The following is a 27,918-nucleotide window of genomic DNA, read 5'->3' as shown; positions in this document are numbered from 1 at the left end:
GATGTTGTCACTTATGTTGCACGTTAAGCCATTTAGGGACTAAGTACACACCTGTAAACACACCTTAAATCCTGTAAATTAAAAAAAAGAATAATAACTTTATTTGTCGTGAGTGTACAAATGGTAAAGAGTTGCAATGTGAGCTAAAGCTAAAGAACAGACCAACGGACTGAAAACAAAACTACGGTATTTGCTTATTAAATGGAAGTACTCATGTGAAGTCCCTTGTGCTTCAGTACAGCCTAAATGTACTCTTGTACATCTGAAGTGAGAGCTGACCCGCCAGCAGCAGCAGGGGGCGCCCTAACCTTCACACATGGAGACAGCCGGCGGTTCCTCCCTGAGTGTTGACTGCAAGGCGCTCACCTCTTCTGGACCGCTCAGTGTGGAGGCAGCAGCGTCACGTTTTGCTTCGTTTGAGATGTTCTGGTTAGAGAAAAGCTGGAGTGAAACATGGAAAAGCATCCTTTGTACCACTTACCTTCAGATCAACAAGTGACTGACGTGACAACGCACGCAAACTTTAAAATGACACGTTTTTCGAGCCATTTATTCCGTTTGTTTTTATTTTAAGAAAAACACATAAGCATACAAATTTTATTTTCAAATGTTCTCTTTCTAAAAGTTAAATTAAAACTGATTTTAGTTTAAAGGTTTTCTTGTATTACTCCACAGTTTATGGCGGAATAGCATCACATTCTGCATTAATCGTGTACTTGCTGAGTGCAAGCAACTTTTCTGTCACTGGGGCGTTGATTATTAGCAAAAAGCTGTGATTTCACTTTGAGTTCAGACACTCAAATAAAATGGCGGAGTATTTGAGTACTTGAGTTTTTCTTCCCCCGCTGTGTGCCACTTGGATACCAGAAGAGGCGGGGCCGCCTGCTAGTCACGGCTGAGGGGTGAAAGTCCTCAGGCTCTGCGCAGGTTGACTTGCTGCTGCTTTTCCACACCATTCATCATCAAGTGCAGTTTGTAGCAGGCACGTCTCGGAGCTGAGCCGCCGACGAACTTCTGTACCCGAACTAGAGTTCGGTTTGTCGGACATTAAAGAGTAGAGAGGATCCGTTACAGACCAGTGCGGACCGGGGGTGAAAGCCTCCATTTGTGCCATGTTTTTCTAACGTTACGCGGATTAACGCGGATGTTTTATGAAGCCCACTCCTGCAGGTAAGCTTGCTTTAATGATTCTCACCAGGGCGCTTGACATTCCTCCCTCAGCTCCACCCGGAGACCAACGTTACCGTCGGTTTCTGAAGATTGTCTTCAGGTATCTGCTCGAATCGGGATTTTATCAGCTTGTTCTCTGTAATATTCAGCCTTAACAGAAAATGTAAATGCAGACCGAAGCAACTTGATCTGCCCTTCTGCTCTGGCGGAGGCAAGGTGGCCCTTCGCTGTTGTGACAGCCACACCAGACCGCTTTGGAAAATTACGATTAAATAATTTTGTGGATATTTACAGGCAATTCCACACAAAATAACATAATTCAACGACGTGTCAGGATCACATATTCATTTCGGCTCACACGTAGCACACAGAAATAAGTTCCATTGATTTAAATTCAACTTATATCACTTGTTCTACTACGTTATTTCTCGTGTCTCCTCAAAAGAAAATGTGCGTTACGTAGTGATGGGCGACAGCGAGTAGTGCGAACAAGAAACAAGTTTTATGAAAGAATTTATTTCAAATGAAGTGTCTAATGGTGGAACACATTCCTGCCGAAATTACAAACGGACTGACTACTGTAGTTAAGGTATAAGCCGACATTTGACATTCGTAACCTGACTGAAAAATACTGTAGTTCGCCTTAACTCGTGGAATTATGAATGGAATTTGGCAGGCTGTGTTCGTGAGCCAAATGAAGGTGAAGGGCAGCTCGGCGCTTCACACTGTGGTCATACGGTTCGTCACTGACAGAAACATGCCCACATACACCTGAATTATCGACAAAAGCTAACGAGCCTCGTCGAGGCTGGCTAACGCACAGGTGTGTGTGAGGCAACCCGGGCAACAGGCGGTCTGTCCACGGCCGTGTGTCTACGGCTGCCCGGTGTGTCGGAGCCCTTTTGTTTGGCTTGGCCTGAATGGAGCCCGGTTGCCAGGCATGACAGAGATATCACGGCTCCTTATTGTTCCAGCTGGGGTTACCGGAAGGTCTCCACGGTATCCGTTTATCTCGTTTTGTCTTTTTCAAACAAACGGTTCCTGTTATCTTTGACTTCAGCTGTCATTTCTGACATGGAAGCTTGTAGCCAGCAGCTCAATCTCACCTGATTTTAGCGGGAAAAACACGTAGCTCGTCCTGTTTAATCTGCTGCTCTCCCAAAAGTTTGATGAGTATTTGGTGTAAAATGGACAGTTTGTTCCTGAGAGGCAGCAGCAGCTCATTAGCTCTCTCTCCTGTGACCTCTCCAGGTAATTGGAGTTATGAGAGGTGCAGGTCTCAGGTGAGATAACCTGGACAGTCTGCAGTCTAAAATTATCCTGAGCTGAACTTCACTTTGTGCCTCTTTTTACCTGTAGTTTGGTCACAGAGAGAATCAGAAACTCGTTCAAGTCCAAGTAAACTAAGAACAATCATCAGGGGCTCCTTAAACCTTATTTAAAAAACAAGCTGTTCGATTTGTACTCGTAAGTCGTAACTCTGGACTCGGAGTGACATCACATCCGGTAAAACCGAGTTGGATGCATTTGCCACAACACAAGACAGATCGCTTGTAATGTCATTCAGCCATTTTTGTTACAGCAGCATCGACTGGTTACAAGCAGCACCAGCTGACGTCTAACACGACCGTAGCTGTGTGTCTACAGGCAGCAGTGAGGCGGTGCACAAAAGCACTAAGAACATGCAAAACCACAGCTTTTATTTACAGGCAGCCATCTTGGTTTGTGAACTCGGTGTCCTCTGAGGTCGACTGAGTCGAGTTGAATTCCGACTTTGGGGGCGTTCGATTTGTCACTTCCAGCTTCAGAAGTAGAAATGTAACACAGGAGAAGTACAACCTCTGTCTGACTTTAAGCTTTTATTTCTGTTTCCTGTGGCTGCTTCACGATGAAAGTCACCACGCGTTTGTCAAAAAATGTAGATGGATTTCAATCTTAAAGCTCCAACATGAATCACAGTTGAATTTGTTAACAGCTGACAGTGAATTTTGGAATGTTTTCGACTGTTTCTTGGCTTTATTTGAACATTAGAGAGCACATCTTCCAGTGGCAGAAGTGTTGGCTTGTTGTTAGCTCACTGTTAGCCTGATGCTAGCTGTCTTTTTTTTTCTTGTTTTTTTTCTCCAGAGGTTGTCAGGTTTTAAGAAAACGACTGTTTGCTGATGCTGAACGCTTGAAGGACCTTTGAGCCGAGTGTTGTGTAACGTGAACTGTTCTGTCCCATTTTAAGTTTCCTGTGTTGGTCAGATAGTGAAGGACTAAAGTCCACAGCTGGTCCTGGATCTGTTTTCTGTTGGGACTGTGGTCTTCATGGGAAACATCCCTCCTCCTGCTGCCGTCTTCCTGAGGGGCTGACACAGACTATTTCTGGATGTTTCCCAGCTCTCAGGGTCTCTTAATAACCAGCCATGGAGGAAGTTAACTGAAGTAAAGCATCTGGGGGGAAAACGCACGATTTCGGTCAGAGTTCAGTGTCAGAATGTCCAGTCGAGACGAGGAAACCAGCGTCTTCAGTTGTTACCGCTATCAGGAGTGTCGTCACAGATGGAGCACAGTTAGCTGCTGACGGCCTTCACCGCATCATTAAACACAAGCTACAGAGAAAACTCTCTGAGAGCTCACATCTGTAAATCAGTAGAAAGCTGTGCTGATAGTGGACTCAGGTTTCAGCATCATTAAACTGCTCCAATAACCAGAAAACCTCTCTTTAAAACCCCAAACCAAGACCAAAACTAAGTTCTGTGGCAAATCAAAGCCGAGAACACCCTTTCATCGACTCTGAGCAGGCCCAGTGTGGTTCTGCTGATCTCTGCCCGCCGTCGCCCTGCTGTCCAACGTGAAACCCGTTTCTCTCTCCAGTGGGAATATAAGTAAACTATTGATTATTTTTGTGGTTGATGTTCTCTTTGAATCTAAAAATGTCCGTCGTAGTTTGCCGTTGACTGTTACTCACTGTTATCGGACGTCTCCCGGGTTCCACGTTGTGCGACTGTGTGTGTGAGTGAGGGGCTGGTTGCCATGGGGACGGGATGATGTAACCGTACCTGCCAGGTGATGCCATGATGTGTTGGAGGCCGTGTAGGATTATGGGACTGAAACAGGAAACTGATGTGGTTTTCCAGGTGATCGACAGGAGTCGAGTTTCACAGGTGGACCAAAGACAAAACAGTTGTTGGATTTAGGGAAAATGTCTGCAAAGTTTGAGGGTGATGTTCTGCCCCCAGCAGCTGCGCTCATTTCAACACTGTGTTCATAGTAGTAGTGTCACAGTGTATTGACTCAGTTACTGTGTCCAGTAACTTCCTGTCTGCACAGGAAGTGGGAACGTGTTGCTGCTCGTGTTTCAAACAGACAAGTCAAATCCGTCACTTGACACAGAAATCAGCGCGGTGAGAAACGGTCAGAACTTCAGGCTGATACAGGATGCAGTTTTGGATTTGATCACTCAGATGAGACTGTTGTTTATGCGCTCTTATGTGCAGCAGGCGGCAGGTCGAGCTCAGCTGCCGTCGGGGATCTGGTCTGTGCTGGACCCGTGGTGGCCGTCCGGGGTTCGCTGGGTTTGGTGTCGTGTTCATAAAGCTGGGCAGCCCACAGATTTGTGAACCTTCACTCTGAGGGTTCATGTTGTTTGTCTTAGAGGAAACAGCGAAACTGATGAGGAGACGCGTCTGAACGGACTGAAGGTTCAGCACTGACAGATCTCAGGTCAGTTTGTTTGTTCTTCCATGAAACCAGGTTTGTTCCAGCAGGTATTCAGAGTGTTCAGACGGGACATCCCCGAGCTCGGAGGGGAGTCGTTATCCTGTAACACTTCCTGAACACCTGCACAACACCTGAACCCGTGTGTCTCCTCTGTGACTCACCACACACACAGAAGCAAATCAGTTCGTCAAGTCAAAGCGCCTGAACCTGCTTCTGTTCTCTTAGTTATTTTCACAGGTCAGTCAGTTTTACAAGAAATGCAACAATATTTGAAGATAAAGTGGTAATAGTTTAGGATTTAATTAAAAATAAAAGTTATATTTTGAGATGAAAGTCATGATTTTTTAATAAAAATGTGTTGTCGCGTCATCAGGACAGGAAGAAGTCCAGCAGATCAGTGAGCTCAAACAGGAAGTACACATGTTTACTGATCAGTAACGTTGAGTTTCAGTTTGAGTATCCAAAGTCAGTTTGTTTTCATCGATTTTCTGTTCAGACCATTGATTGATCAGTGATGTCATCAGCACAGAGTTGAGACGTCAGTGTGTGAGTTTTGCTGGTCACCTGATGTTAAAGGGACAGTTCAGGTTTTTTTTGAAGTGTGATTGTATGAGGTACTTGTATACTCAATGTATTTCCTGCAGGAGATGGCGGTCAGCGTGTTCCCAGTGTGGAGTGGCAGCAGGAGTACTGATGGTGTGCTGGTGGTGTACTGGTGGTGTACTGATGGTGTACTGGTGGTGTACTGGTGGTGTACTGATGGTGTGCTGGTGGTGTACTGGTGGTGTGCTGATGGTGTACTGATGGTGTACTGATGGTGTGCTGGTGGTGTACTGGTGGTGTACTGATGGTGTACTGGTGGTGTACTGGTGCTGGCAGCAGGAACACCATCAGCTTTTCCAAAGCCGTTCTCTCTCTTCAAGGCTACCAGACCCCTTTGACAAGAACAGTGATTTTACCTCTCAGAACTCGAGAGAAAATAGTGATAATTAATCCTAATTATAAGTATTCTGTTTCTGGGGAAATTTAATTGTTTGATTTGATTTAAAATAACAGTTTAACATTAAAAGGACAGATTAGATCTGTTTTTCAGCATGTTTTCTTGACTGGACCCTGATTGTTTTTAATCCTGCTCAAACAGCCGTCCGTCATCAGAGGTGAACTCGTAAGGTATGAGGCTTTATCTCCGTCGATAAGAACTTTCTGATCTCCGAGGGCGAGGTCGCACCACAGCAGGAGAGCGAAGGAAGAGTAATTACTGACAGAGGAAGTGTGGCTAGCAAATGGTGAGTACTGTGGTGCTGTGTCGCACAGTCTGCCACCTGTCAGATGGCCTACAAACCCCGCCCCCAACCCTCCTCCACCTGCCCATGACTCATTAATTAGAGGCTTAAACTCGTCAACAACAAGCTGCTGCGGCAAATCCAGGTCCTGCAGAGACCTGAATCCTCAGTAATCTGTCACACATGAAACCCAGAGGGTTCACCTGAGACGCCGTGGAGGTTTGCTGCTGCACACACTCACCTGTGGACGTTTCATAGAGGTAAGCTCTCTGTGGCTGGTTGGCAGGTCCGTCTGTGAGCATAGAACTCAGCGCTTTAAAATCAGTTTATTTTTAAACAAGAAACGCACCGTGTTGTCCGGTCCGGGTTGTCCACTAATGTTTGTAGAGCGGGAGAAAACGGGAGGTAAAAAGCTAGACCTGAACATACAAACAGTGAATGTTGGTGTCCCAGCAGCCTGTGCGTGACGTCCTCTGTGTGGACGTGGACTCTGTGACGTCTGCTGGCTGGACTCCAGTTCAGGCTTCAGTTTTGTGTGTGGTCTCTTGTCTGTGGGTCAGCGATGTACAGCGATGCTCTCGGTTGTCCTCGTCATTCCTGAGATCACACAGCTGATTGGACTGTTGGACGATCAGTTTGGTGCTCAGCTGATCTGCTGTGGCTGTAATGAAATCCTCCTCCTCCTCCTCTTCCTCGCTGAGAGTCACTCTCATGAAGCTACAATGAGCAGTGCTTAGCTTAGCTTAGCATAAAGACTGAAAACAGAGGGAAACTGCTAGTCTGGCTCCGTCCAGGGAGAACAGAGTCCAGCTCACAGCAGCTCTGAAGCTCCTGATCCTGATTGTTTTGTCCTCTTGTTTCAGCTGAACAAACACTTTGAACATGTTTGACTTTGTCTTTAACAGCATAGAGAGCCTCAGCAGTAGGACAGACATCAGCAGCTTCAGGATTATTCTGGATTACTTTCAGCCTTCTGTAACATGCACTCCCTTTGAGACCTCCTCATCAGTCTTCAGTGTGAGACCTGGTCACATTGTGGACATGTGTTGATGAGTCCAGTGTCAGAGCTGCAGGACTGAAGTCGATACCAGAGTCTGTATGGATGGGGATTGATCCAACACAGCTGGAGGTGAATAAATCGGACGCTCTACAGCTGGACTTGACCTCATCAGGACCTGTGGTCTCTGTGAGGTGTTATCATGAGTGTTAGAACCTGAAGAAGCAGCGTGACATCTCCACAGAGGATGTGGTTAGCATAGCTTAGCACAAAGACTGGACGCAGGGCCAAACTGTTAGCCTGCCAGCAGAAAAATCCGCTCCACCTTAAATAACCCACATTCTGTGATTTACACGTTCTTGTGTTTCAGTAACTCGTTACCAAGTCTGTAACGAGTGTCGGTACCGTGTCGCAGCAGTGCCGTGTGTATAGTATGTAGGTTACAGGGACATGATGAGTCTCCCTGCAGAGCTCTGTGGCCTCGATCCTGTCAGGAGTCACAGGGCGATTAATCAATGAGCTGCTCCCAGTCACGACTCCACAGCTCACATGTCGGATGCCATCATTAAGTCCAATCAGAGTGTGCGCTCACATCATTAATGTCACGTTCTCCAGCAACACTCCTGTTTGTGTTGGTTTAAAGGCTCTAAAGCGAGGCAGAAATACGCAGGACGACGAGTGTCGCACGAGGAAAATTAACTGAGATTAAAGTCAGAAGGCTGGAGTCATGTCAGCCTTCTGACTTGATCTGAGATTAAGCTCAGACTCCTGAAATTAAAATCTGAATAGAGACACTGATTCACTTTTCTGCGTTTAGAGGATTTTTTATTTCAACAAAAATGAAAAGTTTTACTTTAGCCTGAGATTAAATTCCTAAATCTGAGAATGTAGTCACACATTTGAAAATATTTTGGGATTAAAGTCAAAATGGACAAAATTAAGAATTGATTCAGAGAATAACGACTTGCTAAAGTGAAGGTGGTGGTGGGTGTTGCTGCACTCGTGGACGTCTTACAGCATCCTGCAGTCAGGAGGAGGACAGTAGGGATTAGAGGTGTGTGTGTGTGTGCACGTGCGTGTGTGTTGACCACAGCGATGTAAATCTTCTTACCAATCCTCTTTACTTTCCTCTGTGGGACACCAACGCTGCTGCTTTGTTCCCTGTGAAGACGATCATCAGGTTTCAGCTCAGTAGAAAACAGTAGAATATGCTGTCAGCCAGTCACAGGAGCTGATTGACGTCCGCCTGGGAGCTCTGATGAGTTCCAGGACCACACCGGGTGTTGTTCATGTTCAGTTGGTGCAGTTTCTGACGTTTTGTTGAATTGTTGTAAGTTTTCCAACGCGTTGAGGGGACAGACGTCCCAAATGCGAGAGACTCTGATTGGACTGAGTGTTCTTTGGAATCCCAGCCGAGTTTCCAGACATCACAGCTGATTAATGCAGTACTCACAGTGAATCTCTGTTGTCTGACCTCCGCCTCAGCACCTGAACGCACCACCAGGTGTGAGCAGTAAATGTCAAAGGCACATGAATGATTTGTTTACCAGTAGAAGGAGAAAAATCTGTTTGTTCTCTGTAATAATATGAAAGTTGTTTGAGCGTCATATGAACAGAGAAGAGAAACGTTTGGCTTTGTGTCCTCACAAAGTCACTTCCTCTTTGGTGACTCATTAAACGTCTGTTTGAACAGCAGTTAGACTTTAACTGTTTGATTAAACAGTCGACTGTGATGTTGAGAAACAACACACACACTTGCAGGCCAGTCGTGAGCCATAACAAATGGTAAATAAATGCACTGCACTTAAAGCGCTTTTCTAGTCGTACTGACCACTCAGAGTGCTCTTACACTGCTGTCACGTTCACACCCTGCTGTCACGTTCACACCCTGCTGTCACATTCACACACTGATGGCGCAGCATCAGCAGCAATTTGGCGTTCAGTGTCTTGGACGCAGACCGGAGGAGCCGGCGATCGGAAGTGGAAGTGGACGACTCCCTCTGGAGTCTTACAGCCGGATGTCACGGGGTCATAAAGGATCAGCTTTTCACTGTGGCTAACTTCTGATCCTGGATCAGTACATCGCAGATACCCTGCTTTAGATACTCTGGCTGCTTTTCTGTTCAGTCTGACTTCGCTCAGGCCGACCTGTGGACCAACAGCTTGTCCTCTGCTGTGTTTGCCGTGTGTGACATCAGAGGTGAGCCGCGTCACGTGACCTCTGTTCAGCTGATTACATATTAAACTACAGCCTGACAAAGTAAACACCGCAGCACCAGGAAGCAGCCCTGTGCCCTGTGGGCTCGGCTCGCTGCAGATGGTGGAGGCCTATGTTGCCATGGAAACGCCTCCCAGCTGGTTGTCACACAAACACACCGTTGGCGCCTTTGAGCATTGTATCCAAGTGGTGGAAATGTAAGGGAAACTGAATTCATCCAGACCGCACAGAGGAGCAGGTCAGGAAACGAGGACCAGTCAGAAGTGTTTCATAGGAAGAAAGAGGAGAAGAGACGGGATGTACAGACACAGGGAGGACATGTCCAAACACAGGGAGGACATGTCCAAACCCCAAGCGTCTCTGGTGATGTTCCCGTGTGATTTGCGACCGAACTGAAACAGCCACCTTTGATGCTGCCGTCAGATCAGTTTCTCCAGGATTGGACTGGGCTCGTTTCTCCCTGAGCGCAGCCTCACAGGTTTGAATTCTCTCACAGAGCTGCAGATATAACTGAGGCCTCCTCCCGCCTGCTGTTGTTATGGATACGTGGTGGAAAATGGAGTCTGAGTCCCGGCTGAATAAAACATGGAGTCCTGGGAAAAGTAATCACACGTGGCTGCACTGTACATACAGGAGCAGCCTGTTGTTTAGTGCAGACACACTGAGGCTGCTCATAGTCCACCTCGGGGACTCTTTTGTGTCGAGGTCTTTTAATGTGAGCCTGGATGGGACATTTCCCTGCTGCTCCACGGGCAGGTTTTAATGATTTGTTAATGAGTGGGAGGGATGGGAGCTCTCGGTTCCTCTCGGTTCCTGATGTGTGAGGAGGCTGAAAGCGTGTCCTTTACAGCATGTCTGCTGTTGCATAGTATTTGCAGGGAAGCTTAATTTGTTGGAGATGGCTGAACAGTGAGTGAGGCTGCTCCTCATTCTGAACTTCAGAACAGAATCATGATGTGATCTTGAGTTTCCACGACTCTGAGCCTCCTGCTGCCCGTCTGAAGTTTGTCTGAAACGTTGATGTTGTGCTCCGTTAATCTGAAGACTTGGTTTCTCTGTCCCAATCAGACCAAATCCTGCAGCCCCAACAGACTGCGTTAACAGTTTGGTTAAAGCTTTGAGTCTTGTCAGGGACGACAGGGACGACAGCCCCGTCCACATCTCAAAGCCAACAGTTAGACGAGATTGAAACTTCCTGTTTGAATATGTGAACAAATAACTGATGAATGTAGTTTAGTTTACTGAGAAAAGCTGAAAACTTGTCTGTCTGTCTGCCTGTCTGTCTGCCTGTCTGCCTTGCAGCTGAGGGTCCACTGTGAAGCAGGATGAACGGCTATGAGACGCCAGCTCTCGCCTCCGGCATCTTCGGCTCCTACAATTCACAGATCAAGTCAGTATTTCATCCTGTGTGACTTGTTACGAACAGTTTAAAACATTAAGGGCTGCCTGTAAGGTTATTTAGAGCATTTTGCCCTTTAAAACACCACAGTCTGTGCAGGAAACATCCATTCAGTCTTTTGCAGTTAAGTGGATCTGATCTGAGTCTCATTGATTATCGTCGGAAAACATTTCAGAGCTCTGACGTAAAGCAGAGCCTGTTAAACCTTAATAACTCATCGCTCACGTGTTTTGTGTTCATAAAAATCTGCTGAGGGTGAAGTTTTCAGGGTGAAGTTAAGGTTTGATGAAAGGGCTCTGAGATGTTTGACTTTGAGCTCCACATGATGAATGTTGGTGCAGCTCCGTTGTTTTCTAAGAAAACCTTGAATTAATTTTTAATGGAAACTGAAGATGCTTCACGTTGGCGTCTGCAGGTCTTCACACCGAGCACACGCGGCCTCTCGGCCTTTCAAACAAACGCACCTCAACTCACTTTGAGCTGCGGACGAACACAGCATGTTGTCTGTGGTGACTCTGAGTGCTGGACCTGAACACCCTGACCCAGTGAAACCTGAACTCTGTCCTCTCGTTAATTCACCCACTCGTTCAATCGGCTGTGCTGATTTCCCAAAGTTAATGTGACTGCAGGCTGCAGACAATGAGGTCAGTGAACCGGAGAGAAGAGCAGGCCCTGATCCATGCCCTGATCCAGGCCCTGATCCAGGCCCTGATCCAGGCCTGTAGCCATGTTGTTCAGCTTCTCGTTTTAAAACGAGAAAGAAACCGATGAGCTGAAGCTTCTGTGCGGCCTGAAATAATCCTGAAGACCATTTTGTGAGTCAGTCTTGCGTCGTCCTGCTGCTCGCTGCCGTTCGTCAGCGTGAATCACTCGTGTTAATTATTGAACGTCTCATCAGTCAGAATAAAGTGTGAATGTGTGAAGATCTCGAGTTTCAGAAGCTGATTGAGTTCACTGACACGCGAGCGGACGACAGCCGTCCTGTTTCACAGGAAGCATGGAGTCCTCACACGTTCAGAGGCTGACGAGTGACGCTGGTCTCAGGTCAGACACAGAAAGGGTCTGGATTCTTTACCCAACAGTCCAAGAGACAACCTGATCAGAATCAGAAACATGAATCAGGTCATCGGATTCAGTGTGTCGATGAGCTGGAAATGCCGTCTGCCTCTGACATACTAACTGTCTCTTTCTCTGTCTGTCTGTCTGTCTGTCTGTCTGTCTGTCTCTCAGTGGTCATGGTTCTCCGTCTCCTGAGCCTCCCAACAGCAAAGCCAGGTCTCATGCCAAAGCTCTCTATGGTGAGTCCATGTTGTTCTCTCCTCAACTCCTGAGTGCTTCCCTTCGCTCGGTGTGTCCGAGCTTAAAGCTCAGCAGAGCCGACCTTTCGCTCCTGATCGCACCGTCATCTGTCTGGACCAGTCAGAGTCGAGCTTGTGGCTGTGTGTGTGTGTGTGTGTGTGTTTAGAGTTAAGAAACGTGTTCATGTGATCTCTCGTATCTTGTTGATCTTTGCCAACAGGATCAGATGAAATCTATTTCCTTCGCTCGTCCGCCAAACACAAAAAGAAAAGTCAAAGTGAGCCTGTGTGTGTGTGTGTGTGTGTGTGATTTACTCTGCTCTTATTTTTTATGTTTTAGCTGTTTAGCTATGTTTTTCCTGTTGGACAAAGTGGAGTGTGGATTTCTGGTCCACATTCTAGTTCCTGTGAAACTTTTCCATGAGGAAAAACATAGTTTTTTTTAGCTGTTGCTCCACCTGAAGCTCTGATACATAAACAAACTGCAGAAATACGAGCTGTGTTGCGTTCAGGCCTGAGCTGCGTGTGAGACCTTCAGTTAAAATCAGGCTTGTTGTGGTTCTGCTTTTCGTTTGCAGCTGCTGCTGTTGTTTTGTAGCTCAGGGGAATTTTAAAGAGTGTGAGTGATTTTTAACCCAATATTTTGAAGCTGTTGATGTTTCCCCTCGCACAGGTGACAGAAAATAGAGGGACAGATGGTTTGTGACAGCAGGAGATGTTTTTGTGGATCTCTCTTTGTCGGATTCTGACAACCGAAGCTCCATGTGTAGTCATAAGAAGCCAGTGAGCGACAGAGTTTATTAACTGCTCAGCTCTCTCCTTCAGAACAAAGAAAACACTTCACCAAAACCAGCATCAACAGCCTGACGGACACGTCGCAGTACCATGTGGAGGTGGGTCACAGAGCTCACCTTTTTAACCCAGTAAATCCAGTACCCAGAGCAGCTCTCAGGTCTGCATGTGAAGCTGTGTTACCTTGTGCCGTCTTCAGCACCTGACCACATTCATGTTGGACCGCAAGGATGGGATGATCACGGTGGACGATGGCATCAGACGTCTTCGCCTGCTGGATGCTAAAGGAAAAGTTTGGACTCAGGAGATGTTGCTGCAGGTGGAGGAGAAAAATGTGAGCCTCATCGACCAGGAGACGAAGGTGAGAAGTGACTGTGGCGTGTGGCGGGATGTTACACATAAGTGCAAGTCTCAACAGATTAACTTAATACCTTACACAAGTTGTGTGCACATGTTGTTTATTCAGCCCGTATGTCCCAGCATGCCACTGTGTCTGCTGTCTACTTCCTGTTGCTAGCTGTTGTGATTAATGACAATTGTAATGTATTTGAAGTTTAAACAGTTTCTGGTGCCCTTAGTCTCATGTGCGCTCTTGAATGCAGCCTTTGTTTAAACTGAGTGCGAACCCGAGCTGAGTCTTCAGGATGTTTTCAGTCTGAACTTGTTGTTGGTTTCAGAATGAGTTGGAGAACTTCCCCATCGGGACCATCCAGCACTGCCAGGCTGTCATAAACGCCTGCAGCTATGACTCCATCTTGGCTCTGGTGTGTAAAGAATCGGGTCAGACCAAACCTGACCTCCATCTGTTCCAGTGTGATGACATCAAGGTAAACTGCCTGTGATTGGTCCTTTCAGTCCAGAGGCTGCAGAGACAGAAATGTTATGCATTTGAATGTTAATCCTGGTTAGCAGCTCGACTCCTTGTTTAAATCAGAGCAAACTTAACTCACTCAGAGACCCCTGGCACCTCTTGACTAACCCTCATCCGTTGTAATCTCCCCATGGACATGTGGAACCTCCTCAAAGACCTCTGTGACTTCCTCAAGGACCCCTGGCATCTCTTAAAATCCTCTACAAGCTTCATAAGAAGCCACAAAACCCCTTAAGGATGTACTTAATCTTTTCTGGGATCTCCAACCCCCCGAGAAGCTCTTCAGCCTGTAAATTTTAGATGTTTGGATATATGATATAAATGGCAATGGGCCAAGAATAGAGCCCTGTGGTACACCATCACTGATTCAGTGAATCAGTAAATGAAGTCATTGCAGAGGATTTACAGAAACAAGTCCGAAAGCCAGAAAGCCAGAAATGTTACAGATTTAATGTCTGAAAAGGTTTTTAAAGTGTTTATCGTGTGTGTTTGTAATAAATTAATCTGTTGATCTTTCATCAGGCGAATCTGATCCATGCAGACATAGAAAGTGCCATGATCGATGCCAAAGGAGGCAAAGTGAAGAAGAGACCAGAGACGCTCAAGTAAGAACCAATGATCAAACACCGGCAGCTCGTGTTGTCATGCCGACAGCTGATTGGCTGATCTGTCTGCAGAATGATCCTCAAGAGTGATGGCGTCATCCCCCCTCCGCCTGCTGCTCCCGCCCCCGAACCACCGGCAGCGTCTGATCAGGTGGACGTGAAGAGTCGAGCGGCCGCCTGGTCGGCCTGGACCAATGAGCAGCAAGACCGTGAGTGATGTCACACCGCAGGAGGAGTATATGGGCTGTGAGATCCTGGATGTACAGTATATGTCTGTGCATAACATGTGATATCTGTGCGCTGCTAGCAGAGCTGCTAGCAGAGCTGCTCGCACGCAGCTCTTTCTGACGCCAGAAAACATTTTCGAGACAAAATCCACAGGCTGCAGCTCGCTGCTGCAGGCTGCTGCTTGTTCAGAATCAGAATTCCTTTATTAATCCCTGGAGGGAAATTCTTGTTTTTTGACATTGCACATGCAGTATTCCCGACCAAGAAAGGAGAAAAGTGCAGAGTATAAAAATAGGATAAACAAAAAACTAAAATCTCAAGTACAGGTATTTACAAAAAACTGTATTCAAATTTTTTAAGAAAAATTTAAAAATACAGGTATGTACATGTGTAAAAGAGCCAATATGTACGTTGTATATATAAAGTGAGTGTGTCGGTCACAGTGCTGAGTTTAACAGTTTGATGGCGACAGGCAGGAATGATTTCCTGTGTCGCTCTGTGGTGCATCATGGGAGTCAGAGTCTTTTGCTGAACGAGCTCCTGTAGCTGATCAGCACATTGTGGAGAGGGTGAGAGGGAAAGTCCAGCATCCTCCTCTCAGACACCACCGTCAGAGAGTCCAGTTCCTCTCCCACAACATGGTGGCCTTCTTGATGATTCTATTGAGTCTGTTGGTGTCCCTCACCCTCAGGCAGCTGCCCCAGCAGACAGCAGCATATGTGATGGCACTGGACACCACCGACTCATAGAACATCCTCAGCATCGTCCTGCAGATGTTGAAGGACCTCAGCCGCCCCAGAAAGTAGAGGCGGCTCTGGCCCTTTCTGTAGACCATGTCCACGTTCTTGCACCAGTCCAGTTTGTAATGATGACAGAAGTCGTTATAAATTATCTTTGAGTGTTAAACTGTTGGTCAGACACAACAAGCATTTTATTGCTCTGGGAAATTATATTGACCAACTTCCTGACGGTTTGTAGACTAAACATTTCATCACTTAGCGAAGAAAGTAAAAAATTATTCGACCTGAGGCTACAGACGTGTCGTGTTTATCTCTGAACTCCATTAAATTCATCCAGCTTCAGTAAACCTACAGATCTGATTGGTTATTATTAGTGGTGATTGACTGGTTATTTCCCGTCTGCAGATGAGAAGCAGAGACGGCAGTCGGAGGAGGACGGACCAGTGGAGGTGACGGCAGGCAGAGTGGACCGAGACGTGGTGAGTCCAGTCTGTCCCTTTCAAATAATTCAGTTTTTCACTGATCTGTGAGCAGCTGGTGAACCCGCTGCTGCAGCCTGTCTTTAAATCTGAGGTCTTCTAGGTTCGCAGGACAATACATACACATTTTAAGCTGATTGGAGTGTAGTTTGATTTAAATGTAATCAGAGTTTGGAAGCTTTGGGGGCAAATCTGGTTACATAAAGGACCGATGGCTGAGATGTCGGAGCCGTGGGAAAACTGACCTTTGGTCTGTTGGTTTAGGTTTAATCATTAATGTCAGTGAATCAGTGCAGAATAAAAGTCCCGCTAAAGTCAAACCTGTAAATGTTCTTTCATCTTGGCAGCAAATCCTGAACCACATCCTGGACGACATTGAGTTCTTCGTCACCAAACTTCAGAAGGCCGCTGAGGCCTTTAACGAGCTCTCCAAGAGGAAGAAGACCAAGAAAGGCAAAAAGAAAAGTCCAGGTGGTGAGAAATGATGCTGGCTCAGCACCAGGTGGTTCAGGTTGTCAACATGAGTCTTCCTCAGACACACGGAACATAACTAAAACAATAAAGTTGTGTTTGAGAAAAGATTCCATCATAAACACGAGACTTAAAGTGAGAAGAACAGAGTGGACTAATGGAACAGGGAAGGAGTCACATGAGATCTCCTCAGGCCAAAAGTAAAAGCAGACAGATGGTTTGTGTTGTGATAAACGTTCACATATTTGTGATATCACTGATGATATTTTTACTGCGTTTGTCTCGTGTGCTCTCATGACCACTGAGCCCAAATGTGACAGTAAAGGTCTCAGATTGCTCCAAACCAGTCGGTTCATATGACGAGTCTTCTGGAGGCTTCCTCTGATTTTCTGCCTCCGCACCGCAGTTTTTCAGGTTGTCCATCCGTCTTCTTCTCATCAACGCAGTATTTCAGAACACCTTGAGGGAATTTTCTTCAAATTTTGGCTCAAACGTCCACTTGGACTCAAAGATGAACTTGATGAGAATTTGGTGATTGAAGGCCACAGTGAGCATAACTCCAGAATTTATGAAATTATTAAGACAAGGTTTTACACAAGTGTCTAAAAGAGATGACATTTTGCATCCAGAAGGTCAAAAGTCAGTGTCACTGTGGCAGAACAGGAAGAGAAGGGCAGGTCGGGCCCAGATTTCACACCTGGTCTCATACTGCACAGGTGACACCAGTCCTGGGTGTCCACCTTGTTTAAAAATGTATCACCAGCTGAATCATTTCACCAGCTTTTACATTTCCTTGTAATGAAGTTGACAGTTAGAAGTTTTTCTGCTTTCTGTCCACCAGAGGGCGTCCTGACTCTGCGCTCCAAACCTCCCGCCGAGGACGAGTTTGTCGACTGCCTGCAGAAGTTCAAACACGCCTTCAACCAGCTGGTAGGAGCATCTCCATCACATGACCACAGACACACAAACACTTCACTGTGACCGCATCCTCAGAGAGACTCTGTGATCCGCAGGGGAAACTGAAGGATCACATCCAGAACCCGAGCGCCGTCGACCTGCTTCACTTCCTGTTCACTCCGCTCAGGATGGTCAGTCAGCACTTCATTTTATTTATCCTTTAAACAGCTTCATCTGTTTGTTCCTACCCTCTGCTGTTCAATCAAATGTTGGGGGGACACAAACCCACTACACAGTATGTTCATAAACCACATGACCAAAAGTATGTGGACATACAGACGTGTCTGCAGACTGTCTAATTCTGACAGCTGAAACTTGAAACTGAAAACTGAACCAGTAGTTTGACCCTGCACTTGTCTCCCTCCCGTCCCTCCAGGTGATCCAGGCGTCAGGCAGTGTGGATCTGGCTCGCAGCGTCGTGGTTCCTCTGCTGACCACAGAGGCCATCGACTTCCTGCATGCCTCGGGAACAGCGGAGGAGAGGCATCTGTGGGTCACGCTGGGAGACGGGTGGACTAAATGCAGGTGAGATGGTGGTGGGTCAGAGGAAATGTGCGTTAATGTTCAAGTCGGATTTGGTATCGAATGATCTCATCACACACTCGGCTTCCAGAAGTTAAATGTTGTCACATGAACATGCGTCTTCAGGCTGGAGTGGCCGAAGGATCATTACTTTCCTCCCTGTGCGCTGAAGTTTCGGGACGGCTGGGAGCCCCCGGCGTTCCCGACGGTGATGCCGTCCAGAGAGCAGGAGCTGACTCAGCTGGCTGAGAGTCTCGCCAGCGCTGAGATCCAGAGACAAGAGGAGCTGAGACTGAGACTGGCTCAGGAGGTTCATATCCGCACACCACATCCCCATGAATAACAGGCATAAGTCGCTGAAGTTTTACTCACTTCCTGTTTGTGTTTGTGCAGCAGTCGGCAGTGCAGAAGTTCCCTCCTGCAGACGGGTACGCTTTCTCCAACACCTCGAACAAACGCATGCAGATCCTGGATCAGGATGCGGCCGTGGCTGCTTTTAAACAGGCCGTCAGCTGCCGCGTAGACCGGTAACTGTGAGGTCACATGACGCCCTGGAGAACTGATCCCAGATCTGCACTTTACTGTCCATTAATCTGTGGAAGAGGAAATATGACTTATTCATCAGGACGTAAATAATTACTTACTTTTTTATGTATTATTTAAGATATTTCGGAAATACAAACAAACGTAGTTCTGTTAAAATCAACACATCGGTGTGTTTTGCTTGTGCTTTTATTTATTGATAAAATATGCATTAATGGTGTGTTTATATCACTGTTTGGTCACATGCTCACTATTGATCTGAAGAATAAGACATTTTTCCTCCTCCTCTGATGTTTCTTTAACTTCAGGTTGATTGATGCTCTGCTGTTGAAAATCCAACAAAATGCTAACTGACTTCCTTCAGATGTTTCTCCTTCTTCCTTCACCTCTAAAGACTGAATCACCCTCACTGACTCGTGTCTTTAAATTTCATTTTTCTCTGACCTGATGTGAAGTCGGGACGCTTCTCCACGGCTCCAGTGTTGTTCGCGCCAGTTAATGCAATCCCAGTTCCACAAAAATTGCGACATTGTGTAAAATGTACAGAAAAGTAGAATGCAATGGTTTGCAGAACTCTTAAAACCTGTATTTTATTCGCAGTAGAACATAAAAAATATATCGGATGTGAGAGTGAGACATTTTACTATTTTATGAAAAATATCAGCTGATTTTGAATTTGTCTGGTTGGGACAGGGGCAACAAAAGGCTGGAAAAGTAAGTGGAAGCAACAAGGAACAGCTGGAAGAACATTTTACAGCTGAGCAGGTTAACTGGCAGGTCAGGTCAGTAACACGATTGGATATGAAAAAAGCATCTTAGAGAGTCAGAGTCTCTCAGAAGTAAAGATGGCCAGAAGTTCACCAATTTGTAGAAAGCTGTGTCCACAAATTGTTGAACAGTTTCCAAGTAATCTTCCTCAATGATTAGTTGATTTGACTTTGAATATCTCATAATCTACATTACATAATATCATCAAAAGATCATCATCCGGAGAGGCTGCATCACGAACGCTCTGTGATGGAAATCACTGCACTTCCAGAAGTCACCTTCTGTGAACACAGCTCGCCATGCAGGCTGAAGAAACCATATATGAACTTGACCCAGAAAAGCTGCCATCTTCTCTGGGTCAAAGCTCATTATAAATGGGCTGAGGAGAACTGTTCTGTGGTCAGATGAGTCCAAATTTAAACTTCTTTTTGGAAACCCGGGGACACTGTGTCCTCCAGACTAACCAGGAGCGGGACCAAGCAGCGTGGCTTTGTAGTAGAGGAGTCCGGGTGCTGGACTGGCCTGCCTGCAGTCCAGATCGATCAGCAAACGAAAGCATTTGGCGCATTTTAAAACCAAAGATACGGCAAAGAAGACCCAGGACTGTTGAGCAGTCGGGAAAGAATGGGACAACATTGCTCTCCCAAAGCTCCAGCAGCTGGTCTCCTCAGTTCCCAGATGTTTACAGACTGTTTTTAAAAGAAGAGGGGATGCTACACCGTGGAAAACATGAAACAGTAAAACGTCTCACTCTGCTCTATGTTCTGCTGGGAATAAAATCTGGGTCTATCAGATTTGTAAATCATTACATTCTGTTTTTATTTGCATTTCACACAGCATCCCAACTTTTTTGGAATTGGGCTTTTATTTCGTAGCTACAATCCAAATGCTGAGTTATTTTCTTGAGATTTATCTGAAAATGTCTCACTGTTCATTTTAGTTAAATTAGTTTAATTAGTTTTAGTCATTAAAAATAAACTTTTCATTATTTCCAGTAGCTGCACAGACTCTTTTTTGCTGAACTTTGTGATTAGCTATAATCAGTGATGTTGTGATTGGTTGGTTTATTTCAGAAGTTTTGCTGCTGACGGCAGAGGCCAATCAAAACTGTTTGCCAAATCTAAATACGACTTTGTGGCGAGAAACAATACGGAGCTGTCGGTCCTCAAAGACGAGGTCGTCGAGGTAAACGGTGTAATTTATCTTTGTAATTTTAAATAATTTTATGCATTAACTTCATAGATCAGTATAAAATATACTTGTTCACAATAGGTCTTGGCAGGTGAAATATTATGAATTCAGAATTCCTTTATTTATCCCTGAAGGGAAATTCTTGAAATTCAGTCTTAAACTTAAGTCTTGAGTTAACCGCGTAATCCCTGTTTATGGTCTGTCAGGTTCTTGACGACAGGAAGCAGTGGTGGAAGGTTTGTAACGGCTGCGGGGCGTCGGGCTACGTGCCAAACAACATCCTGGAGATTACCAAAGCAGTGGACATCACTGGCAGAGGAGAGCCCATCTACAGCCACACCATACAGGTAAGACACCTGAACGTCAGTGTTCACTGGATGCTTCATCAGAAATCACCTCATGAGGTTCATTACATCACTGTCACCTCCATCTCTGTGTTTTATTTTTAACTTTTAAAGCTTATGATGCCAAAGAGGGAGTTTGAGTTGTTCAAGGTAGGAAGACTTTGAGATGAGCATTTTAAGTTTTCCAGATTTTTCTCCAGTAGTTTTCCATATGAGCTCATGCTGTATGTGGTTTGCAGTGGATCTTAAAGGAACAGTCTCACATTTTGTGAAAAAAGATTAATTTACAGGTTTATTGATAAACAAAGAGCTTCGGTGCTAACTGCTGCTAAAACTATGTCTTCTTTTTAAAATCTCAAATTCTATACCTGTTTACATCTAACCTTTGTGCAAAGCTAGGCTAACATGTCGTGATGTAACACATATTTCCTGTCTATTTGTAACCACTAACAAACATTTGCCGTGTTGGGTGTATTCCCAGTCTGTAGCTAGCAACAACTAGCATGGTAGATATGCTAATTTTTCTTTTTTTTTTTTTTTTTTTCTTTTTTTGGCTGTTTCTAGCAGTTTCCCTCTTCTTCAAGTCATTGTTTTAAGCACTGATTGCCTAGCTTAAACTGGAACATTGATTAGCTAAAATAAATCAGTTCTCTGTAACCACCATAACAACATTAGCTATACATGGTTATTAATGTTAAATGTGCTGTTTGTGGCCAACAGTAACATCAGCTAGCGACAGCTGCCTTACCGATCGTGTTAGCTGTCTGGCAGTTTCCCCTTGGCACCCCTCTTTGTGCTAAGCTAGGTTAACCATGTATTAGCAACAACCAGGTAGCAACAAATGGCTATCATCCAATACATTTTCTATTTATCAATGAGTTAGAAACACCTATCATAATGCTGGTTAAATGCTGTGTGTTTATAGCTGACCACAACATCAACCAGCTATAAACCCATCTTGATTATACTGACTGTATTTCCCCTGTTTACAGTCTTTGTGCTAAGCTAGGCTATAACAGCGTTAGCTAAAAAATACCATAACAACAGCTGCATTGTTTGTTAACTACCATCAGTGAGCTACTGACACGCTTGCTTTGCAGTACCTACAGACATATTACATAATGTTTGTTATTGCTGTTTTGTAGCTATACTTGCTAGCAGTGTCCCTCTGCTTTTAGTGTTTGTGCTAAGCTAGGCTAAGCAAGTCCTGAATCTCAGATCCGATGTTGATAAGAATGGGATCATTTTTAAGTGTCGGACTGTTCCTTTGGGTGTTATTTAGAGTTTGATCGATGTGTTTGTCAACACTTTCAAAATGTGTAGACGATAATCTCAGTAGATTCCCCTGCGGTGAGTTTGCAGTGGTGTGAATAAAACATTTTGTGTCACCGTTTCACTACCACCATGTTTTATGTTTCATTTCACGTTTCCAGCAACTACTGGGAGAGTTGAATGAGGTAAACAACAAATAGACAACACAACTTTAAACATGGAGGTTCAGAGGTTTTAGTGCAGTCTGTGTCTGTCTAAACACCTACAGACAGTAAGTCTGACATCAGTTCGCTGTTAAATCTGTCCTCCATCAGAAGCAGACGACCCGGTCAGACTACATCCCCAGTAAACCAGTAGTGACTCCAATGCCTCCGGCTCCCACGCCGCCTCCTCCTGCCCCCGCCAGGCTGCCCACGCCACCGCTGCCTCCACCAACTGCCGAGCCCGCCAAGCCAGCTGCCAGCAGCAGCACGGTCAGCCGCCAGAACAGCACCACATCCAGCGACAACGGCAGCGTCGCCATGAGGGACCACAGCAACCAGAGGCCTGCAGCCGTCAACCGTGAGTGATGAAGACATCAGCATCTGTCCAGTTTTCATTTTGACTTTTCTGTCGTTAGATTTGTAGTTGGTTAGTTTGGCACATCCAATTGAATTTGTTTGTCTGATTGGATGACACTGACATTTCCACACGATGTTTTTGACTGCAGTCTGTTGCTTTGTCTCCTCCTGCAGGCAGGAAATCCAACATGGAGGAAGTTCAGGATGAGCTGATGCACAGACTGACTTTGGGTCGCAGCGCTCAGAAGAAGTTTCAGGTTCCTTCTCGCAGCAGCAGCCTGCCGTCCATCAGCATCACCTACGACTCGTCGCCTGACGATGTCAAAGCCTGGTTAGAGGCCAAAGGCTTCAGCCCAGTGTGAGTCTCTGAGAACAAAGCTGGGTGGATGTGTTCACTGTCTGCAGGGAAACCCGAATGAGAGTGAAATTTATGACAAGTGAAATCAAAATGATGCCTGTTATTGACTTATTAACTCTGTTGGTTAGTCATAAAAGTGAATCGTTTGGTCTTTAAAATGTCACATAAAAGATGTCCAAGATGTCTTTAGATGTGTTGTTCTGTGTGACCAACAGATAACAGAAAGGATCAAAAAATTGTCTGACGTGAATTACTGTTCTGTTGATGGACATCAGTGCAGCTGTGAATCTCACATTCATATGGACATTGTTGTCCACAGGCTGGAGACAAACATGTCCATCCTCTTAGGTTTGAAGCAAAACAGCTTTGTGTGAACATGTAAATCGCTGAGGACGTGTCCAGACGTGTCCAGGTGCGTCTGACCTGACTGTGTCCCTGTCCTCTGTGCAGCACAATCACCAGCCTCGGCGTTCTGACCGGAGCTCAGCTCTTCTCTCTCAACAAGGAGGAGCTGAAGACGGTTTGTCCCGATGACGGAGCCCGAGTCTATAGCCAAGTCACCGTGCAGAAGGCGGCGCTGGAGGTGGGTGTCAAAGGTCAAACATGATGTCGCCACAACGGCTTCAGACGTAACTCGCCTGCTGACGTCGTGTGTCAGCTTGTCTCCCGTTTCAGATGTTTTTCTGAAGCGAAGAGTTTAGATGTCAGTGATTATCAGCTTGCTCGAACCCTGGAAACTGATGAAGCGATTGATGAACTGATGATTAAATGGCTGTGGAAACCGTTAGGTTACAGTCCTTATTGTCAGAATGTCATGAAGGAGAACAAAGCTTTTCTGACGAGATTTCCTTGCAGTGTGTTGGTTCTCACATGCTGACTGGATGATTTTGTTGTATGAAGTTTAGCTGAGCAGGCAGCTGCAGGTCTGTTGAGGGTCTTTGTCTTTAAGCTTTCCATCCCCCAACTCTGCCAAGGTCTGGTCTGTGGTGTCTGTCTCCACCTGCAGGTTTTCTTCTGACCCTCCTCTGGTCTTCTGAGTCTCGTACCACATTCATTAAGGTATCGTGTTCACAGATGGATGTTCACAGCTTCGTTCTGTTGGCCAGATTTAAAGGGACAGTCAAACTATTTTAAAGTGATGAAAGAGTCTTCACTTTTGGCGACAGAGTGGAGACAACACAGGACATGTTTCCACTGACAGAAAGTACAGACACAAAGAACAGACGGATCAAAGCAGAGGTGTGGACTCGTGTCACGACTCTGAGACAGACCAACTTTGACACCAGAGATTGTTGGACTGACTTGACATCCTCCTGCTCGACTTGGGACTCCAGCTGTGACTTTCCTATTTTGACTTGTGACTGCTGGTCTTGACTTGGACCGTTTGGGCAGGACTTGAGACTTGTCCCACCTCTGCATTAAAATCCGACAGTCAGCTGTTCTTGAAATCCATCATAAATAGAGAAATACCTTTTCATCTCGTTTCCTGAGTCTGGCTGTCTGAACGAAGTTCTGGATGTTTCATGTGTAGCAGCGTTTTAACGTAGCGCCTGTATTCGCCCTCCTGCTGTGGCTGCACTGTAAGTCCTCCTTAAAGTCCCTAAATGAACCAGCTCTAGAACATTCCACTTCCTGTTGCCCTCTGACCCTGTCAATCCCATAGAGACCAGAATTTAGATCTTCTCTTGGCTGGAATGAGATCTGAAGAGACAAACCTTTGTTCTGTGCGCTAGCTTAGCCTTCATTAGTAGTGAGCTCATTGTGGCACTGGGCTTTGGACCAGAGTAGTTTTCAGCTTGTCCTAACAGGATGTAATCACGCTGAAAGAAAGCGGGAACAATCGTGGATGTCAAAAAAGCTCCCAGCAGAGAGGAAGCTAAAGTGACCTGAATGTGCGTTGATTGGTCAACACATCAGCGTCACCATCAGTGTTTGGACTGGAAACGTCTCATGTTCCAACATGGCTGCAACACATCACAAACTCTTCCACAAGTTACTGGCAGGAAGCTGTCATCTTTCTAAAAGCTGCCACTTGTTTTGTAGTTTCTCCATCCTTTCTGTCAGTCACGTGAACAGTTTACTTCCTTTTATTCTTAACCTTGGAAACATTAACGTACCAAAATAACTTTTTAAACTTTTTCCATCACATTACACTTTGGGTTGGTTAAACTTAGCTTCGCTGAAACAACAAAGCGAACCCAGTTTGTACAGAAACTGAATTTTCCTCTCACTCATTTCCTCAACACGTTGGGACTCATTTAATTTTTATTTATTGAATGTTTTGCATCAGCGGCTGAGCCGACATCCTTCATGTCCAGAAACTTCAAAACGTTCTGCCGTTTTGAAATATAAAATATAAACAAAGCCTCGATGTGAGGCTGAAATCTCAAATGAACGGATGCGTTAGTGATCAAATGAATGTTGGTTGATTTTGGTAATGAATATCTTAAGTGTATTTCTACACTTTGATTTATTTCTATTTTATTTTTACATTTTGCTTAATTTCGACGTATGTAAATAAAAGCAACGTCAATTACTAGTAAATGTAGATTTGTAGAAATGTTGCAGTGACATCAGTTTATTAATTCGGTTATGTTGTTGATGGTTTGTTATCTGTAGCTTTTATTCATTCATTTGAATATCTGTTTTTCTTTTTTAATATTCATTTACTTATTTATTTGTCTTGGTGAGTAATGGTTTGCCCTCTGTGCTCCTCAGACGTGACTTGGTGGTGTAACAGCTCTTTGTGCAGTCGGTTTCAGAAGGCCTGAGAAGCCCTCAGTTTCCCAGCATGCCGCCTGGCTGTAGATGTTGTAATGCACACGCTCCTTACCGCTCACTGAGTTTACATGGAGTCCATCTTCTTGTTGAGCCCATATAAAGGCAGTCAGCGCCGTCAGGCTTTGACTGACCAGAAGATTTTCTCCTCCTCGCTGTTGATAAAATCTTCTGACTTCCAGAAAGTGTCGGCAGAGATGCTGAGTCGCTTCAGTGGCTTCAGAGGCAGCAGAAATGAAGATTTGCATTTCAGATATGTTGTTCAGCGACTAACCTGTGCTTCTTCTCTGTTTCCTCCTTCTGCTCTCACTTCTCTGTATGCTGTCCTCCACTTCCTCCTTCTGCTCGTCTGTCTTTGGTGTCCAGAAGAGTTCAGGCTCTGAGCTGCAGGAGATCATGAGGAGGCGGCAGGAGAAACTGGCAGCCAGCACCTGTGATTCAGGGGTGGAGTCTTTTGATGAAGGCAGCACCCACTGAGCTCCACATGGCCTCCTCCCTCCCTCCTACTTTACTTTCATTTTTGTTTTTTTACACACTCTCCATCCTCAGGCGGCGGCTGACCACGCCAAGTTTGTGGAGATCATGCGGCGCAGGCAGGAACTCCTCAGCTCATCTCCGTAGGAAACCAGCCGGCTGACGTTAATAGAGAATGTTCTGCCATGTTTGCCTGACGTTCACGTGAGGACTTTTGGGGCTGCGGTAGGAGAGTTTTGTTGGCGTTTGTAAAAAGAAAAGCTGCTCGGTAGCTCGTTTTCCAAAGCAAATCCTTTCAGTATTAATGTTGGGAGGTGGCTGGTAGTTTGTGCCTCTCAGGTATCACCACACTGGAGTCACAGAGCTAAGCATCGGCTTTCCTGAAACACAAAACCTTCACAGGAACAAAATGTTTCCAGAAAGAATCTGATAAAGAATCCAAGAATCTTCTTATTCAACTCCTCTCTGAAACTAATCAGAGACGAGTTGAAGTTTCGCGAACAACATAAAAAGCTTGTGTGTAGATAAATCAGTATGTTGTGCTGTGTGTGCAACAGCTTTAGCTTGGAGACAAGCAGATGTTTAACTCTGACTTGAATGTGTTGATGATAAACTAGAAGCACAAACTTCACACTACTGATGCGTTCATGTACAGAAAACAGAAGAGCTGAAGTAAAAGTTGGCTCGTTTATGTTCTAATCCAGACTGAGACCAAGAGAATCGTGACATTCATAATATGTAATCTTTTATTTTACGTTCAATAACTTATTGTCACTGACAGTAGAAGTGATCGACTGGAAGAGTGAAAGTGAAAATCCTTTAAAATGTCTAATGTCTGAACATCATGTGATTTAGAGTTAGTGACACAATCACAAACTGACTGAAATGTTAGATTTGATGATCAGCTTTTTGCACAGTAATTAAGAAAATCTCTGAAGGTTTTTGTGCAGGAAAGTTAAGAATCAAACCTGGAAAATTCAGTGTTTTATAATCGGCTGCTTAATCACATCGTTAAGTCTCACCCTGAAATGACTGTAGTCTGCTGTCGTCAGAGCTGCAACAGGCCCCGCCCACAGACACAGGTAGCCTCAGGCCCCGCCCACAGACACAGGTAGTCCTCAGGCCCCGCCCACAGACACAGGTAGTCCTCAGGCCCCACCCACAGACACAGGTAGCCTCAGGCCCCACCCACAGACACAGGTAGTCCTCAGGCCCCGCCCACAGACACAGGTAGCCTCAGGCCCCGCCCACAGATAACCTCATGTCACACAACATGAGTGGAAGCACCATCTCAGTCTCTAGATGATATACAATTCAGGTGGGCTACAGATTTAATCTTGTGTTTCCACTGGTCCCAGACCAGGACCTGCGATGGTAACAGTTAAGTGAGGCGTGCATGCGTATTGTGCAACAGTGGCGATAAAAGCAAAGGATGTGCATTTGAAGTATGTTTGTACCTGAGCTGCCTCACATGCTGCAAATGTTCCCACACCGGCTTCTTTCTGAGAAATCAGCAACCAAAATCTGTTTGGAAGTTTCTCAAATGTTAGAAAACAAACAAAAAAAAGTAATCAGTAAAATATTTTCTACAGCAGCACAAAGTAATCACAGCTTTCTGATCGATTTCTATGGAGCAGCAGATCATCACTAGCTGGAGATAAAGTACAAATATGTAAGTAAATGTACACAGATCCTGCATTCTTTACTCGCCGTGGCATTGATTGTACTGGTTTTGTTCTCCACGTTGTAACCTAATTGATGTAGAAGCCAATCGGACAGAAACATTAGAGAATTTACGACAGAAATGCATTTGTCTGGTTATAGATTTCATGGTGCCTTGACCATATAAATCTGCTCATTCTGCAATAAAAAAATGTAAAAATCATTTCATGTCC

The 27,918-nt window shown here is 45.3% G+C and overlaps 1 protein-coding gene and 1 long non-coding RNA gene across 18 annotated transcripts; one reads left to right on the top strand and one right to left on the bottom strand.

The window, feature by feature from the left end:
• Window positions 1-225: 225 nt before the first annotated feature.
• Window positions 226-2,585, bottom strand: LOC124053773. Its single transcript, XR_006842224.1, has 3 exons — window positions 2,277-2,585; window positions 865-1,025; window positions 226-426 (listed from the first exon to the last, which is right to left on the bottom strand). It is a non-coding gene; the product is annotated as an uncharacterized LOC124053773 (long non-coding RNA).
• eps8a (epidermal growth factor receptor pathway substrate 8a) lies at window positions 959-27,906 on the top strand. Of its 17 annotated transcripts, none has more exons than XM_046379240.1 (24): window positions 960-1,170; window positions 7,064-7,287; window positions 10,676-10,763; window positions 12,003-12,070; window positions 12,896-12,963; window positions 13,062-13,223; window positions 13,540-13,689; window positions 14,256-14,338; window positions 14,411-14,547; window positions 15,712-15,785; window positions 16,133-16,259; window positions 17,098-17,186; window positions 17,270-17,344; window positions 17,590-17,738; window positions 17,862-18,045; window positions 18,129-18,262; window positions 20,120-20,231; window positions 20,444-20,584; window positions 20,696-20,731; window positions 22,015-22,038; window positions 22,168-22,414; window positions 22,588-22,771; window positions 23,222-23,354; window positions 25,916-27,906. In XM_046379240.1, exons 3-24 carry the CDS (start codon window positions 10,699-10,701, stop codon window positions 26,024-26,026), a joined length of 2,553 nt encoding a protein of 850 aa, XP_046235196.1. In that variant the 5' UTR covers window positions 960-1,170; window positions 7,064-7,287; window positions 10,676-10,698; the 3' UTR covers window positions 26,027-27,906. The 17 variants fall into 17 exon arrangements, 16 of the variants coding, with proteins under 16 accessions (XP_046235202.1, XP_046235196.1, XP_046235201.1 ...); XR_006842223.1 differs by lacking the exon at window positions 7,064-7,287 and having other exon boundaries at window positions 961-1,170; window positions 25,916-27,137; window positions 27,228-27,906; XM_046379246.1 differs by lacking the exon at window positions 7,064-7,287 and having other exon boundaries at window positions 959-1,170; window positions 25,919-27,906.
• Window positions 27,907-27,918: the final 12 nt, after the last annotated feature.

Source organism: Scatophagus argus, chromosome 22, assembly GCF_020382885.2.
Source record: "Scatophagus argus isolate fScaArg1 chromosome 22, fScaArg1.pri, whole genome shotgun sequence".
In the NCBI taxonomy this organism is placed as follows: Eukaryota; Metazoa; Chordata; class Actinopteri; family Scatophagidae; genus Scatophagus; species Scatophagus argus.
This window is presented reverse-complemented; position numbering and strand designations above follow the sequence as displayed.

Bases quoted from the DNA above. Each gene is read 5' to 3' on its own strand.
- eps8a (XM_046379240.1), top strand. From the start codon at position 10,699: ATGAACGGCTATGAGACGCCAGCTCTCGCCTCCGGCATCTTCGGCTCC. The intron at 12,964-13,061 runs GTGGGTCACAGA...TGCCGTCTTCAG, and splicing joins CGTCGCAGTACCATGTGGAG to CACCTGACCACATTCATGTT. The intron at 20,232-20,443 runs GTAAACGGTGTA...ATGGTCTGTCAG, and splicing joins TCAAAGACGAGGTCGTCGAG to GTTCTTGACGACAGGAAGCA.